This window comes from Micropterus dolomieu, linkage group LG12, assembly GCF_021292245.1.
Source record: "Micropterus dolomieu isolate WLL.071019.BEF.003 ecotype Adirondacks linkage group LG12, ASM2129224v1, whole genome shotgun sequence".
NCBI lineage: Eukaryota > Metazoa > Chordata > Actinopteri > Centrarchiformes > Centrarchidae > Micropterus > Micropterus dolomieu.
The window spans coordinates 3,816,066-3,829,874 of NC_060161.1; the positions used below are offsets into that span (position 1 = coordinate 3,816,066).

The 13,809-nt window shown below is 38.8% G+C and overlaps 1 protein-coding gene across 2 annotated transcripts; it reads right to left on the reverse strand.

Annotated features, from left to right (window-relative positions):
• Positions 1-1,674: 1,674 nt before the first annotated feature.
• On the reverse strand, positions 1,675-13,584 carry LOC123980603 (ankyrin repeat domain-containing protein 1-like). 2 transcript variants are annotated; one of them, XM_046065084.1, is made up of 10 exons: positions 13,239-13,584; positions 9,821-9,990; positions 8,638-8,820; positions 6,481-6,606; positions 5,884-5,991; positions 5,476-5,574; positions 5,226-5,324; positions 4,792-4,890; positions 4,103-4,201; positions 1,675-2,471 (listed from the first exon to the last, which is right to left on the reverse strand). In XM_046065084.1, the coding sequence occupies exons 2-10, from the start codon at positions 9,845-9,847 to the stop codon at positions 2,379-2,381; spliced, it is 933 nt and encodes a 310-aa protein (XP_045921040.1). In that variant the 5' UTR covers positions 9,848-9,990; positions 13,239-13,584; the 3' UTR covers positions 1,675-2,378. The 2 variants fall into 2 exon arrangements, with proteins under 2 accessions (XP_045921040.1, XP_045921038.1); XM_046065082.1 differs by having other exon boundaries at positions 6,478-6,606.
• Positions 13,585-13,809: the final 225 nt, after the last annotated feature.

The following is a 13,809-nucleotide window of genomic DNA, read 5'->3' on the forward strand; positions in this document are numbered from 1 at the left end:
TGTTTTATAGGTTTAACGATTAGTTGATTAATCATGAAAATAATCGGCAGATCAGTCGATGATGAAAATAATTGTTAGTCGCAGCCCAGATTTGTCTGTGTTTCAATGGCCATGTGGGGATTCTCACGTATGCCTGAAAATTTCACTCATTTTTTATGTTATTAGTTACTATTTCAAATCCCAATGTTGACAGGTATTCACTGAGTCTATACATCAGTCACCCCCCGCCCCCCCCTCAATAAAAGAAAGCCTAAAAACACAATCTGTTTTATTCAGTCAATCCATAAATACAAGGCACATTTTACATACATATTAACTTATCTAACATACAATAAAAAATAAATCTGATTACCATTCATAAATCAAGACATGTTTTATCCACATAACCACTTGCCATACGTCCTCTGAACCAACAGTGACTTTTCTTTACTATTCTTTTTCACACTCTTTTGTGTGTGTGTTTGTTTTTTAGAGGTAAGACCCTAAGCATAACTAGGACTCTGCAGAGAAAAGGCCACATTCCCAAAATATCTTCACTGCAACAAAACAAAAAGGGGGCGTCAGCTGAGATGTCCGGGTCATGTTGTGGCAGAGCTGGGGTCAGTTGAAGCTCTTTTTGTATCGGAGAAGTGATCTTTGATAAGTTGTTTGGACTCCATATGCTCAAATTGTGCTTCAGTAGAAGAAGCTGGGAAAATCTGAACAAGATGATCTTGACTAAACCTACTAACAAATGCCTAAGCAATGCTTGAGGTTTGAGGACAGTTAGATACACGCGGTTGGAGGGTTTTAGCAACGGAAATAATAAGTATTACATTTAAATATTTTCAAAATGATAAATTATGTTTTGAATTTGAAGGAAAAAGTTGTAGACGACCTCGCGACCCTGTACGCAGGATAAGCAGTTGACGATGGATGGATGGATGGAAGTTGTAGACGAGACCGAGATGAGTTGAAGTAAAAAAAAAAAAAAAAGTGTGAATATCAAGCACACTTGCTCAACTTCCCTGTATGCATTAAAGCAGGATGGATTTGTAAAGGTAGAGTTTATAAAGGACATTTTATAATGTGACTCAAAGTCATGGTGCTGCAGGAGACAAGGTCTAAAGTACGTAGTTGTCCATTGTCTACAGTCGGTTACTTTTGTAGAAAATAGTAGACGTGTAAATGTGCAGATCACAGCAGCTACCCTCATTAACAAGGCCTGGGACCCCCACTGACTCTCTTACCTTCGTACTTGCAGTACTTACTTTATCTTTCATATATTTTCCACTTATTATGTCTTTTGTTATGTGCCAAGTCACCAAAACAAATTCTTGTATGTGTGAATCTACTTGGCAATAAAGCTGATCCTGATCCTGTGTAAATAAAGAAATTCTTCTTCCTGCTCCAAAGACTCACTTCATCCTGTCTCATCTCTCGATCGTGAAATGCACAAGACAAAAGAACCTGGTTAAACTCATCTGCATGTTTAAGTATAACAACACACATCATCTATCACACTGACAAAATATATACAAATAAATAAAAACTTCAGGAAATAATCAACAGAGTGTTTATCCAGTGGGACTGCAAGGAAAGTGTGAGCCGGGCGATGTACATCTGGAAAAGCTACTGCTTTTCATTAGTTAGTAAATTAAAATCAGAAAAGTTGATGTAATGTAATGTAAAATCTTACCATAAAAACATCATTAAACCAACCACAATATAACTCTCAGTTATTACGTGTATGGTATCGAAATAAAATCAATCAAACCCAATAAACTGATTGCTGATAGTTTCCATTAATCAATAAATACGCCATCTTCTCGATGCAGTATCACTGACTTCAACTCAGCTTAAAGTAAAAAAACATCACGCTGTTGCCCGAGACATTGTCCAGCAATACTTGGCGATCAATGAATCTCTCAGTCCTAAAGATCACATTATTAACAACATCCTGATTAGATTTCACATTGTTGATCAAAGGCTCCTTCAAATCCCTGCTGCCTTCTCCCGCACACACAAGATGTACGTGAGAAAATGTAACCCTGCCAATAGCCTACCGGTAAAAGTCTGGAAGGTTGCCAGTTCAAATCCCTGAACCAGGAGGAGTAAGGTAAGGTAATGATTAACGCTCTCTTAGTTAAGATGTCTTCCAGCATCCAAACACTCCAGCTGAGCCAACTTTAGATTTAATAACAGTTACTTCCTGAGGGGTCAACAAAGCCTCCCTGGATAAACAGTCACAAAACAGACTTATGTGCTTCATGAACCGCAGTTTGGAAGTGACTAGAATGGGCTAGAAAAATACAAAATCTTTCCTTTTCTACCACTTTTTTTCCTGACGAGCCAACAGGTCGTGTTGAATTCCTGCTTTTACTGGAATGTGGTGGGTTCTACTGGTTGGACTTCTCATGGCTGAAGTTGCACAGGAGGCTCTTGGCTCCGTTCTGCCACGAATACAGCGTCTCCATTGGAGTTTTTCCATCCTGCACAGAAGAAATAAACACGCAAGACTGCACGTCAAAACTCAACAACAGTGTAAACCCAAGTATATTTTCGATGGACTAGTACTTTGCATCGTACATAGTACTTTTAACTGTTAAAAATAAAATAAATTAAAAATATGCATAGTTATAGATTAAGTAGTTAGAATTAGATCTACCTCAAGCTACAACGTTTAAATACAGCATACGCATAAATATATCTATAATAATGATACAGTAATAATAATATAACATTGACTCAATCCATTTTGCATATGTAGTTTGGGCCTTTATTATCATGTGGACGGTAAAGAGCTGACAAGAAATGAATAGATTGAAAGATGGGGAATGAAACTCAACAAAGGTCCCTGGCCAGACGCAAACCGGTTCATGTCCAGTGCAACTCCTGAGCCATCAGGGCACACCTGCACATTTTACTCTTGATACTACATATATATATATATATAATTTTTGTTACTACTAATTCTATGACAAATAGTATCAGCAAATGTTTTCCTACTTTTCGTACTTCATCCTACTTCTTACTTCCAGGTCTGCCTCCAACACAACCAAGCACATTCTGGAGCACCAATCTAATTGATTTGACGAACAAGGTACCCTTCAGAGTCCATATGAGACCCGCTGGGCTTTTAACTATCTCCACTTTAACCTGTTCATGTCAGGTGACGTAGTATAGTCAGAGGTGACTTATTTAAAGTCATGAGTGAGTTATGTCACATAATGTACTTCTATCAACCCAAACCGTGATTTTTTCCTAAACCTAACCAATGTAGTTTTGGTGGCTAAGCCTAATCAAGCTGCAACCATTTCACAACATTAACCACACTTAAAAAAGCATTTCATACGGACGCTGAAGGGTACCTTGTGCTTCAAATACAGACGCCCAGGGATGAGAACGTGTTTCTACTGCCCGTGCTGATGAGACGGATGAGGCCAGCAACAGTTTGCCTCATCAGCCTCCCCTCTTAGGGACATTTCTAACAAGCTGAGATCAGAGATCAAGGAACTGGATATGATGTTAATGGATGCTACAAAGCTTCACTGCTGCATCTCAAGTCACCAACAAATCTGACTGGCATCAGAGCAGACAGGAGAGAAGATGCCCGGGGCAGACAAGGTCCCTGTCCCCCTCTACTACATGCACGCCCAATATACTTCTTCTTTCTCATATTAGGCATGGATCTATATACTGCTTTTTACAGTTGCCCACAGCAACGCCAAAAAGCAGGCTCTTCTTCTGGGTTTCATGTATCTGTTTTGATAAGTTAATCTGCAGATTCATAAAATTTGATGTCAATTATGTTTTTAAATGGAACTTGGTTAGTCCAAGACATTAGTGCAACAGTTCTAAGTAAAATTTAAAATGTTTTAATTCATTATTTTTACACATTGCTATTGCAACTTTTACTAAGTAAATCATTTGAATACGTCTTCTCCCACTGCAACCCACAGTAACCTGAAGTTCTGCTGCAAACACTGAGTTCCCCTCCTAGAATTACTTGCCAAATGACAGTGATTTTTGGTGCCTCTGAACATGTTGCCTTTGATAACAAATATGCCATTTTCACATATATTTTCAGACGATTAGTGCTGAGGCGTGGTTCTGAACTTACACAGTTCTTAGTGTTGAGACTGGCCCCGTACATCATCAACAGCTTGATCATCTTGAATCTGTTTATCCTCACAGCATCGTGCATGGGTGTGTCTCCATCCTTCAGTCAGGGAGGAAAACAGATACTCAGTGTAGGTAATTGATTCTCAATCTAAGTAAGAAAAAACTGAATTTGTAGTAAAGGTATTGTCTCTGGTCTGAAAGATCAAGTTGTTTCTTTTACTGTCTTGCAACTTTCAGAGTGTGTCGGGTATCAGGGCAAATGGTTTAATTATTTCTGAACAAATCAGTGATATGTGTTCTGAATTCCCTATTTGCTGGCACATAAATTCCAAAACACTGCTGCTAAGCTGCAGCTAACACTGGCTGCTCCTCCAGAGCCACAACTCACTTCTGCTACAATAACTTGGCACTCAGTAGAAATGACAAATTACAGATTATTCCTTTACAAATGCTACAATAACTTGGCACTCAGTAGAAATGACAAATTACAGATTATTCCTTTACAAATGCTACAATAACTTGGCACTCAGTAGAAATGACAAATTACAGATTATTCCTTTACAAATTATTTTGTCTGCACACAAAATGGTTGGATATTGGTTTGTGTTGTCAGCTTTATGTCCTGCTGCAGGTGATTGGATGTTAGAAGACTGGTGATCTCTGCATTGTGTCTCTCTGAGTCCTTACTCTGTCTTTGGCGTTGACGTCTGCTCCACAGTGAATGAGATGCTCTGCACACTCACAGTGTCCCGTCCTCACAGCGACATGGAGAGGAGTGCTGTGCAACTGAGGAGAGGAGAGAATTTCAACGTTCTTGATTAATGCAAGGAAAACATCCAAACAGCCTAATCTGTATATGTTGTGCTCACTACTGTAGATTTATTCAAAATCATCACAGACTTGGGTGTTGTGTTGGGTGTGGCTGTTTGTTGCTGTGTGCATTGCTGTTGACACTAAAGTCTTTACTGATACCACCACCAGATGGTGCAAAGTAAGGAATTTTCAAAACACGCACACGTTATTTGGCTTTAAGTTACACATGAGGGGATAGGTACTCTGTGCTGCTTCTGATCTTGTTCTCTGACAGCAGAGAGTCTTTCAAATCCAGTGTGCGTACCAACCTTGTCTCTGTAGGTGAACTTGGCTCCCTGGTCGAGGAGGAGCTGCAGGGCTGGCAGGTTGCCTCCTCTGCAGGCCCAGTGGACCGCAGTGGCCTCCAGCTGAAACACACCCATACACACACCGAACTGTTAGACTGATGCCGTGTGGGTGTGTGTGTATTTATGTGTCTGTTTACAGTATGCGTAGATATTACACGAGAGACTCAAAAAAAAGAAAGAAAAAGAATAAAAGAAAGAAAATGGATCTCACTTTGTCTTTTTTGTCGATGGCAGCTCCGGCCTCCAGGAGTCTTTTCATGACTTCCACGTGTCCTTTGAATGCGGCTTTGTGCAGAGCTGTTCTCTGGAACTGGATAGGATTTTAAAAGTTTCCTTTTTATTGAATCAAGAACAGTATCTTTACCGAAACCGGTGATCATTTAAAAGCAAATAAATTATGTGACTGCAAAACAAAGTTTATTTAATGATAAATTAATACTCTAAAAAGATCTTATGTTGTTCTTATTAGCCTCAGCTCCTCATGTATTTCTTCCTGAAAGTATGATAATGTGTCAGATGTGAACATTTCTTTTACATGGCCATTTGCATTTTTTAATGAGATTTTGATCAATTGCCATGTTTCAACTCCCAGAGGCAGACATTGCTGTGTGACACTCACGTGGTCAGCTGCATCGGGGTTTCCTCCATCACTCAGGTACTTCTCCACCACAGGCCCTTTGTTCTCCATGGCAGCTGTCAGAAACAGCTGCTCATCCACAGTCTCTGGCTGGTTTAGGTAAGATAAATGCAAAAACAGTTACTTACAAACTTTAAAGAAACAATGTACCTGGGTCAGTTAAAACCTCAGTGATCATTCATTTGACCAACAGACAGAAACAGAAACAGAGAGTTGGTTACCGCTGTTCAGTTCTTTGTCTGGTTTTATGACTTTTATCCCAAGTGTTTTTATAAAAACAAATGCACTAAAAGTTTGAAAATACTGTTTTCACCCCAATAGATTTCGCTGTTAAATGTATGACCTGACTCCGCCCCTAAACTCTCTTGCAACTTTCTGGCAACAGACGTTCAAATGTCTGATTGCGTCCTCGCAGTTGCAATATAAAACCATATTATCTGTGGTATAACGAAAAATTCAGGAAACACATTCCAAACGAAATAATTACAATCTTTCTCTTGAGGAAAACAAAGTTAAATGTTTGTTTGCGCAGTTGGAAAACTAAGAGATGAAGAGAAATAAAGAATAGGATCTCACCACAGTCTCAGGCTCGGGCTGTTGTTTCTTGTGGATGGGAGTCTTCCTCTCTCTTCTCCTCTTCTTTAGCTGCAGGATGTTGAACAGGTCGTCCACCGTCTCCAACTTCAGCCTGCCGCTTTTATCCGTCTGACAGGGCAGCGACAACACAGATAGATTCAGCACACAAACACAACAACAACAACAACAAAAGAAGAAACTTTATCTGTTATTTATTCACTAAACAATAGGGATAAATAAATAATGTGCATATTAAATGTTATACTCCCTCATGCCTTCAGGTGGCAGCACTGACCAAGAAACAAACTCACGGGCAGTAAATACAGACTCTCAGAGACTAACGGGCGCTGCTGTCCTGGTGTAAGATCATATACTGGATTTAAATAGTAAACAGTGTGTGAGTCTGTGTGATGCCAACATGCAGGACAAATCGACATAAAAAGTAATTTGTCCCAGCTGCCATTGGCCTTTTAAATAATTCAATGTGATTCTATTTTAGTGTTGGTTATTTTTATCACCTTATTTTATTTTAACTGGGGCCTTTTAAACCCTGGTGTATTTTCTTATGTCATATTTATTGTTTGTCTATTTATGTATTGGTTGCTTGATAGTTGTGCGACTGTCCAACAAATTGCCCCTCGGGGACAATAAAGAGATCCTTGAGTCTCATTTGAAATGCAGCTTTAGTTATTTCTGCACCTGTATTCACCTCCTGCTGCACCATAGTTCAGTGCACCAAGTTTAATTCATCATTTAAACCTTAACCTTACAGTCTGAGCGCTGTAAACACGTTTATACAGAGAAAAGACAGATTACCTTTGTTGAGTTGTATGAGTATACTACTTCTAGTACTATTACTATTGCTACTGCTATTACTGCAACTAATACTATACATATCACTACTACCACTAGCACTACTCCTACTGTTCAAATATACTTCTACTGTTATAAGTACAACTTAATCTCTATCTCTCTACTATTATGATTATGTATTAGGCTTCATATATATATATATATTTAATTTAATTATCTATGTCTTTTTAATTTTGTGCACTATGTCTGTTTAATATTGTAAAATAAATGTCTGTTTTTTCCTTTGACTACTTAGTGTTTGTCTGTTAAATTGTTTTTTGTACCGTGTGTTCTTAATAAAAGCTTGATTATAACCAAAAGTCCTCAAGAACATCACCAGAGAAAGAAACAGGCAGCTTTAATGGTCTTCCTGAAGGGAATGAAGATGAAGTCAGTCTCATGTTTTTCTGTTTTTCTAATTATATGATCATTTAAGGGCAAAACGTTTTGGTAAAATGTTTCAGTGATTGTTAAGGAACCTTTTGTGGCAGATGTTGTTTCTGTAGAACCAAGCAGAAGAGCAGAAGATCTTTGTTTGATGGAATATAGTTATGTTCTGGTCAGACAAATGTTGTCTGGCACTGTAAAGAATTTAACTGACTAACTACCAGTGGTGGAGTGCAACAAAGTACACAAGCATTGCATTTATGCACAACTTTTAAGTACTCATGCTTTACCTTTAAACCATTACAGCTGTATATATATTTTGTCCAGTGACATCACATTTATTTCTACACCGTGCAACTACCTTCTGCTGCAACCTCTGCAATGTTCCATATCAATCACATCTTTATGTTTATGTAGTCTGTACATTTAACCTATTTTTATATTTCTATTCTACATTTCTATTTCTATTATATTTGTATGTTACTACTTTATCACTATTTTTATTTTTATGTCAGTTTGTACCTCTACTTTACCTCTTTCCTTTCTCTATTTAAGGAAAATAATGAACTTTTACTCCTCTAGATTTATTTGACAGGTGTTACTGTTTACTTTACAGATTAAGATTTTACATACAAAACTGATCGGTTTATAAAATGTGATGCGCTGTTAATGATTACATTTAAAAATCAACTAAAACAGTTACAATTTACTGCACCTCAGAAAACTCAAAGTACTTCCTACATGCTAATGCATCAATAATATCAGTCCAATAATGTAATAATGTAACTATCTATTCTGCCTGTCCCGTACATACACAGTATACTGACAATCCTTGAAGCAAGGCACCTGATATCAAAATGACTTTTACTTAAAACTCAGTTACACAGCAGCTCTGTTGTTGTTGTTTCTGTGTGTTCTTACATTGAGAGCCGCCACGCTGACTTCCTCCTGTTCGCTGCCACTGTCGCTCTCCTCTGACAGACCTCCGCCCGCCAGCTCCCTGTGGGACCTGCGGTCATCCTGCTTCTCTTGATTGACAGCCGCCTCATACACGCCACCTTGGAAGTCGTCCGCCTCTCTGCCATCTGACCTCTTACCGGAGACCTGAAGGGGAGAAGGGAGGTGTATAAATGATAATAAAACCTATAAAAGTGTAACACTGACTGTGTGTCTATGGACTCCACACAGAGGTAACACCTGATTTCATGAAAAAGGTCATAAAAGCGGCGATGGGAATTACAGCTGGATCTTACGGCTCAATTTCTTTGGCTCTTGGAAAGGAGATGTTTGTGCCAAAGAATCAGATTGTTTGCAAACATAATATCACTAATAAATCTTTCAAGCTTTAAGTGATTCTTTATATTTTGAGTAGAGAAGCTCAATAATTAACAGTAACTTGAAGAACTAAACATTGAGTAGAGCCTCAAGGTAATGAGAAGATGACTTTGGGAAAAACCGTTAACAGGTTCCCACTCTAATGTCTTAATCTAAGCTCAGCAGGAGAGCGTTTGCTTTGTTGCTGGTCCAGCATTCAGTAGAGCCACTACTAACAGAGGAATGTAAGCACACCAGCTGTAAAACATTAACACACACTTCAGCTCTTTAATGAGTCACAACATGTTATTGAATCACTCAAACTGCCAATAGTTTCTAAATAAGTCTACCGGACTTTTAAACACTGGAAGAAGAGAACCTCTCAATGAATGTATATGATCCTTAGCAATCAGTATTTTAATTCCTTCAATGTTTAATTACATTCACATTAAGTTAAGACAAATCACAAATGTCACGGGAACTAATTTACATGTAAATGCAAAATCTAAATTCACCACAGTCGAGGTATTTCAGGCATCATCAGTTTCCAGCAGAGCGTCACCAACGTGCTTTATATTCTTATTTTAATAAGTTCACTTAAGGTTCTCAAAAAAGATCTCTTGCTTTGACACATTTTGAGAATCATTTTGAAACCAGGGAAAAATAACATTTGATTTACATAAATAGTTGAGTAATAGAAGTCCTACAGCTCCTTTTTGGTACTCTTTCTGCCCCTTCGTCTCTCTCATAACTGCCATCATTTACATTTACACACATCAGCACATCTTACCAGTTCCTCAACACTGTGCAGTCCCATTCTTCTCCTTGGTATGACTTAGTTTAACAGCACTGTGGGTCACTGGAGGTAGCGTTAAGTCCACTGGTCCTCTGTCTCCCCGTGTGTCTGTCTCTTCTGCCTGCAGCTGCAGCCTTTGACTCTTTTATAGTCTTGTCAAACCCCTGTAGAAAAAAAAATCGAGGTCCTGTCACTCAACTGAGATCACATTACTGTCCTCATGTGCTCATTTGGCATGCTCAGTGGCACCAGCATCACCCCCATCTCCATACCCAGACCCTCCCACCGTCAGTTCGGCCCCGTTTGGCCTGCTGCTGCCTCCTCTATGTCACCATGCAAAGATGGACGTGAGGCAAGAGGTGCCACTCTGCCTCACACTCTGACCATGGTTACTTAAACCGTGTTAGAGAAGCTTGAGGGTCACTCTCTATAAATACATTATTTATTATTCTTACATGTGTGGGCTGTGAGACAATGAGAATTTAATGGGATGATGACAACATGGCTTTTAGTTTTATAGTTTAATCATTAGTACATCTTTTTATAACTTACCATCTTCAATACACAGTCTTTGAACAACACAAGTCTTATTTACTTATTTGGAAAGGTAAACATTTTTAAAATGGCAATTCAACTTTAACCAACAGTACAACACTTAGTAGTGATGCACACAGGCAAATGTACAATATCACTGGACATTTTGGATATTTCCAGCACTTTGAGTGTTCTGCGCCACCATATTGTTTTTCAGAAAATCCCTTTTCTGCCTCTACAAAAAAGCATTTTATTATTTTTGCGAATGTTTTATCTGACACTTCTCTGATGGATGTTTGTGTCCCTATTGGTTCCTAATGTTTCCTATGACCCCCCCCCCCCGCGGTGTTTCAGTTTGTGTGTGTGCGTGTGCGTGTGTGACTGGGCGTGGCGTTGCACTCTCCAGTCTGGACCAATCACCAACCACCTGTGGCTTCTCCACTCATCTCACAATCAACCCCCAACTCTGCTGACTGTCCATTCACTGCTGGTAATACACCCGTTAAAATCTCATACTAAGATACGTTTTTGTGATTTTTGAGACATCCTGTCTTTTCTTGTTTCTCAGGTTTTTTTGGTCTTTTTGAAGTAGGAGAACTCTTTTTAGTCTGCCTGACTTGGTTTTTACCCCGTGTTAGATTACATCTTGCAAAATCATTGTATGTATAAATCATATATTAATGTCTCTGTGTCTGCATCCCAGCCACAAACACTTTGAGTTGGTTAAGATGTTGATGAGCTGATGCGTTTGGAGCAAACCACCCTTTGTGGTTAAGTAATTGGGGTTAAGCCTTTCATATAGTTCATTAACACCTTTGTATCTTAGGCCTGTGTTAATGAAATGACCCATTTCTGTCACTTTTGTCATTAACATCCAGAGATCTTGACTAAAGCATGGAAGTAAGCTCCTTTTGTAGGGGAACTATCTTCCATGTTTTAGTGTACCTGTCATGAAATGATCACAGCAGGTGTTGAAGTCATGTGTTTCTGTAATCCCAGCTCATGTGAATCAGCTGTCCTTTAAAGTCTGCTATTTTACATTTTGGACTCCTTAATTTTACAGTGATGCTGATACAATGATCCAAACATTTATAAAATTTAGCAGCGGGGGGAAAATTCCATTTTTGTTGTCAATCAATTGCAGTAGGAAAGCTCACGCATTGTTGTTAGCCAACCAGCCGTTCTTTACAGAGTGATTCATCGTCTCAAACATAGGCAATCTTTGGCAGCATCCCATCACGCTGAGCAGTGATGTCACTGCACTGTGAGGAGACAGGGCTATGTTAGTTGAGAAATAAATAGTCACACTTCCAAACATCCTCCACCCAGTCACAGATCAAGGTCAAAGGTCAGCATGATGCCCGACTGTTTGACTGACAGCTGGCAGCAGGTAACGTCAAGTCAGGTGCTTTTTGTCCTGCTGTTAAATGTGGTCAAACTGCATATATCCCATCTCAGAGCGATGTACAGTACAGACTGTGACAGTGTAAATAGCACGCATTTCTTTCAGATCGCTTCATGGGACGTACGCAGCTCGATTTCACACTTTGAAGATTTCAACTCCTCTCAGTGCTTCACTCAGCGCTGACACAGTCAATTGACACTTCACCTTTAATCAGTGCTTGCATTTTCTTACAGCACTATCATTTTTACTACCATTTCCACTCATTTCAGTAGCTGGATTTCAAGTGCCACTACACGTCTTTCACTATTTCAGCCGTTGTATGCACATTTTCAGCAGCGAGCATGTGTGTGTATGATTTGTCTTTGAAAAATGCTGTTTTTTTTAGTAGTTGTTTGTTTACCATATTGTCTTTCACTGACCTTTCCTTTTGTTGTTTTTATTTTATCTGGTTATTTATCCCTCATTTGAATGCACACACCCTCTGTGGAAGGAGGAAGTGATTTGACATACAGTTTTTTTAATCTTAGCCAGAAAAGGGTTCTGAGCCAGATTTGGACTTACATTGATCTAAAACAACAGAAGAACAAACAAGACAAGATAAAATGACAAGAAGAGAAAAATGCACACATTACATTTATCAGTAAGGAAATGATTAGGAAGATCCAAAAACTTTTACTCTTTTATCGACCTTTCGCATCCAAGCTGAGCCGTCGCTCAGCTTTTACAGCCGTGTTGTTCACTTCTGACCCTTCAGTTCCTCTGAAAGTGAATTTATAGCTGTGAGCTATTTTTGAAACTGACCTTGTGACTGAAATAGACGGTAAAAGGGGAACTGTTTTGATCGGGACCTTCAGAGTTTGCGCACACTGTTTTTACATCTAGCTGTAAATGTCTTTGCCAGAATAGAATGAAGTTCAGTGTCTTGCTCAAGTGCACTACAGCAAGATGTGTTTTTAAAAATATATTGATGGTAAAATTACATAAATACAACACGTGGGTGGCTGCATCTGGCTGTTGTATATTTATTGATAATCAGTGGTATGCACAGTCTGCAAAATCTGTCTATACAAATAGGATATATTTTTGTTTTAGACACCAGAGCTCAGTGGCTTGATGCTCTTGTTGCATTTACATTTAATGCACTTGTAGCCCACTGGAATTTAAGATATTTCTCTTCAAATGAAGCATATGTTCTGCACATCTTTACTAGTGTTTATTTCCAGTGCATTTGAGTGCCTTTGAGTACCATTAAAGTAAGTAAGTAAAATGTGGAATTATTATTATTAAAACAGAATCTTTAGATTAATAAAACTTTTATTTCAGTTTCTCAGTGTTCAATGTCCAGGAGACACGTGACGTTTAGTCAGGGTTTGCCAGGTTTAAACAGATTACGGGCCCAAATGCACACAACTGTGGCAGGAGTCACTTATCTGAATATTTATACATCAACAACTAAACGAGCAGCAAACTTACAAAATAAGACAGAGTCTCAGAAATCCAAAAACCAGATCCAGTAAGGCAGAACCAAAAAAAACCCTAAAGTCCACATGTAAAAGAAAATCCAACCATCCAGTCCAGGCAGAAGCAAAAACATGTACAGTACATGATGCACACGTGACAAACACCTGACAGACGCTTTCAAAATAAAACAGGAAAACAGTCTGAATAGATAGACCAGGACTGTGACAGTTGTGCTGTCTTAGAACTTGTCTCTGGCTATGTTATCTTGTAAAGTTTACGTAAAGCAGCGCTTAACTAAACAGAATAAGGACAATACAGTAGATAGAAATGATTTTTGAAGTTGTCTGCTGAGCTTCTCAACTCCAAGAATACTGGAGCACATTTTCGATTCACCATCAGTTTTTCACAAAAATGCCAATAGTCTAAGTCCCCAGAGTTGATTTCTCACCTCAAAAATTCTTAGAAGTGATGAAATTGTAAACGACAATTGTACAAAAAAACTAGGGTGTGGTGCTTGAACCGTGTGGAAACACAATGAATGGGATGGTTGAGTGTATGCAGTAAAAATCCTGCCACATACTCA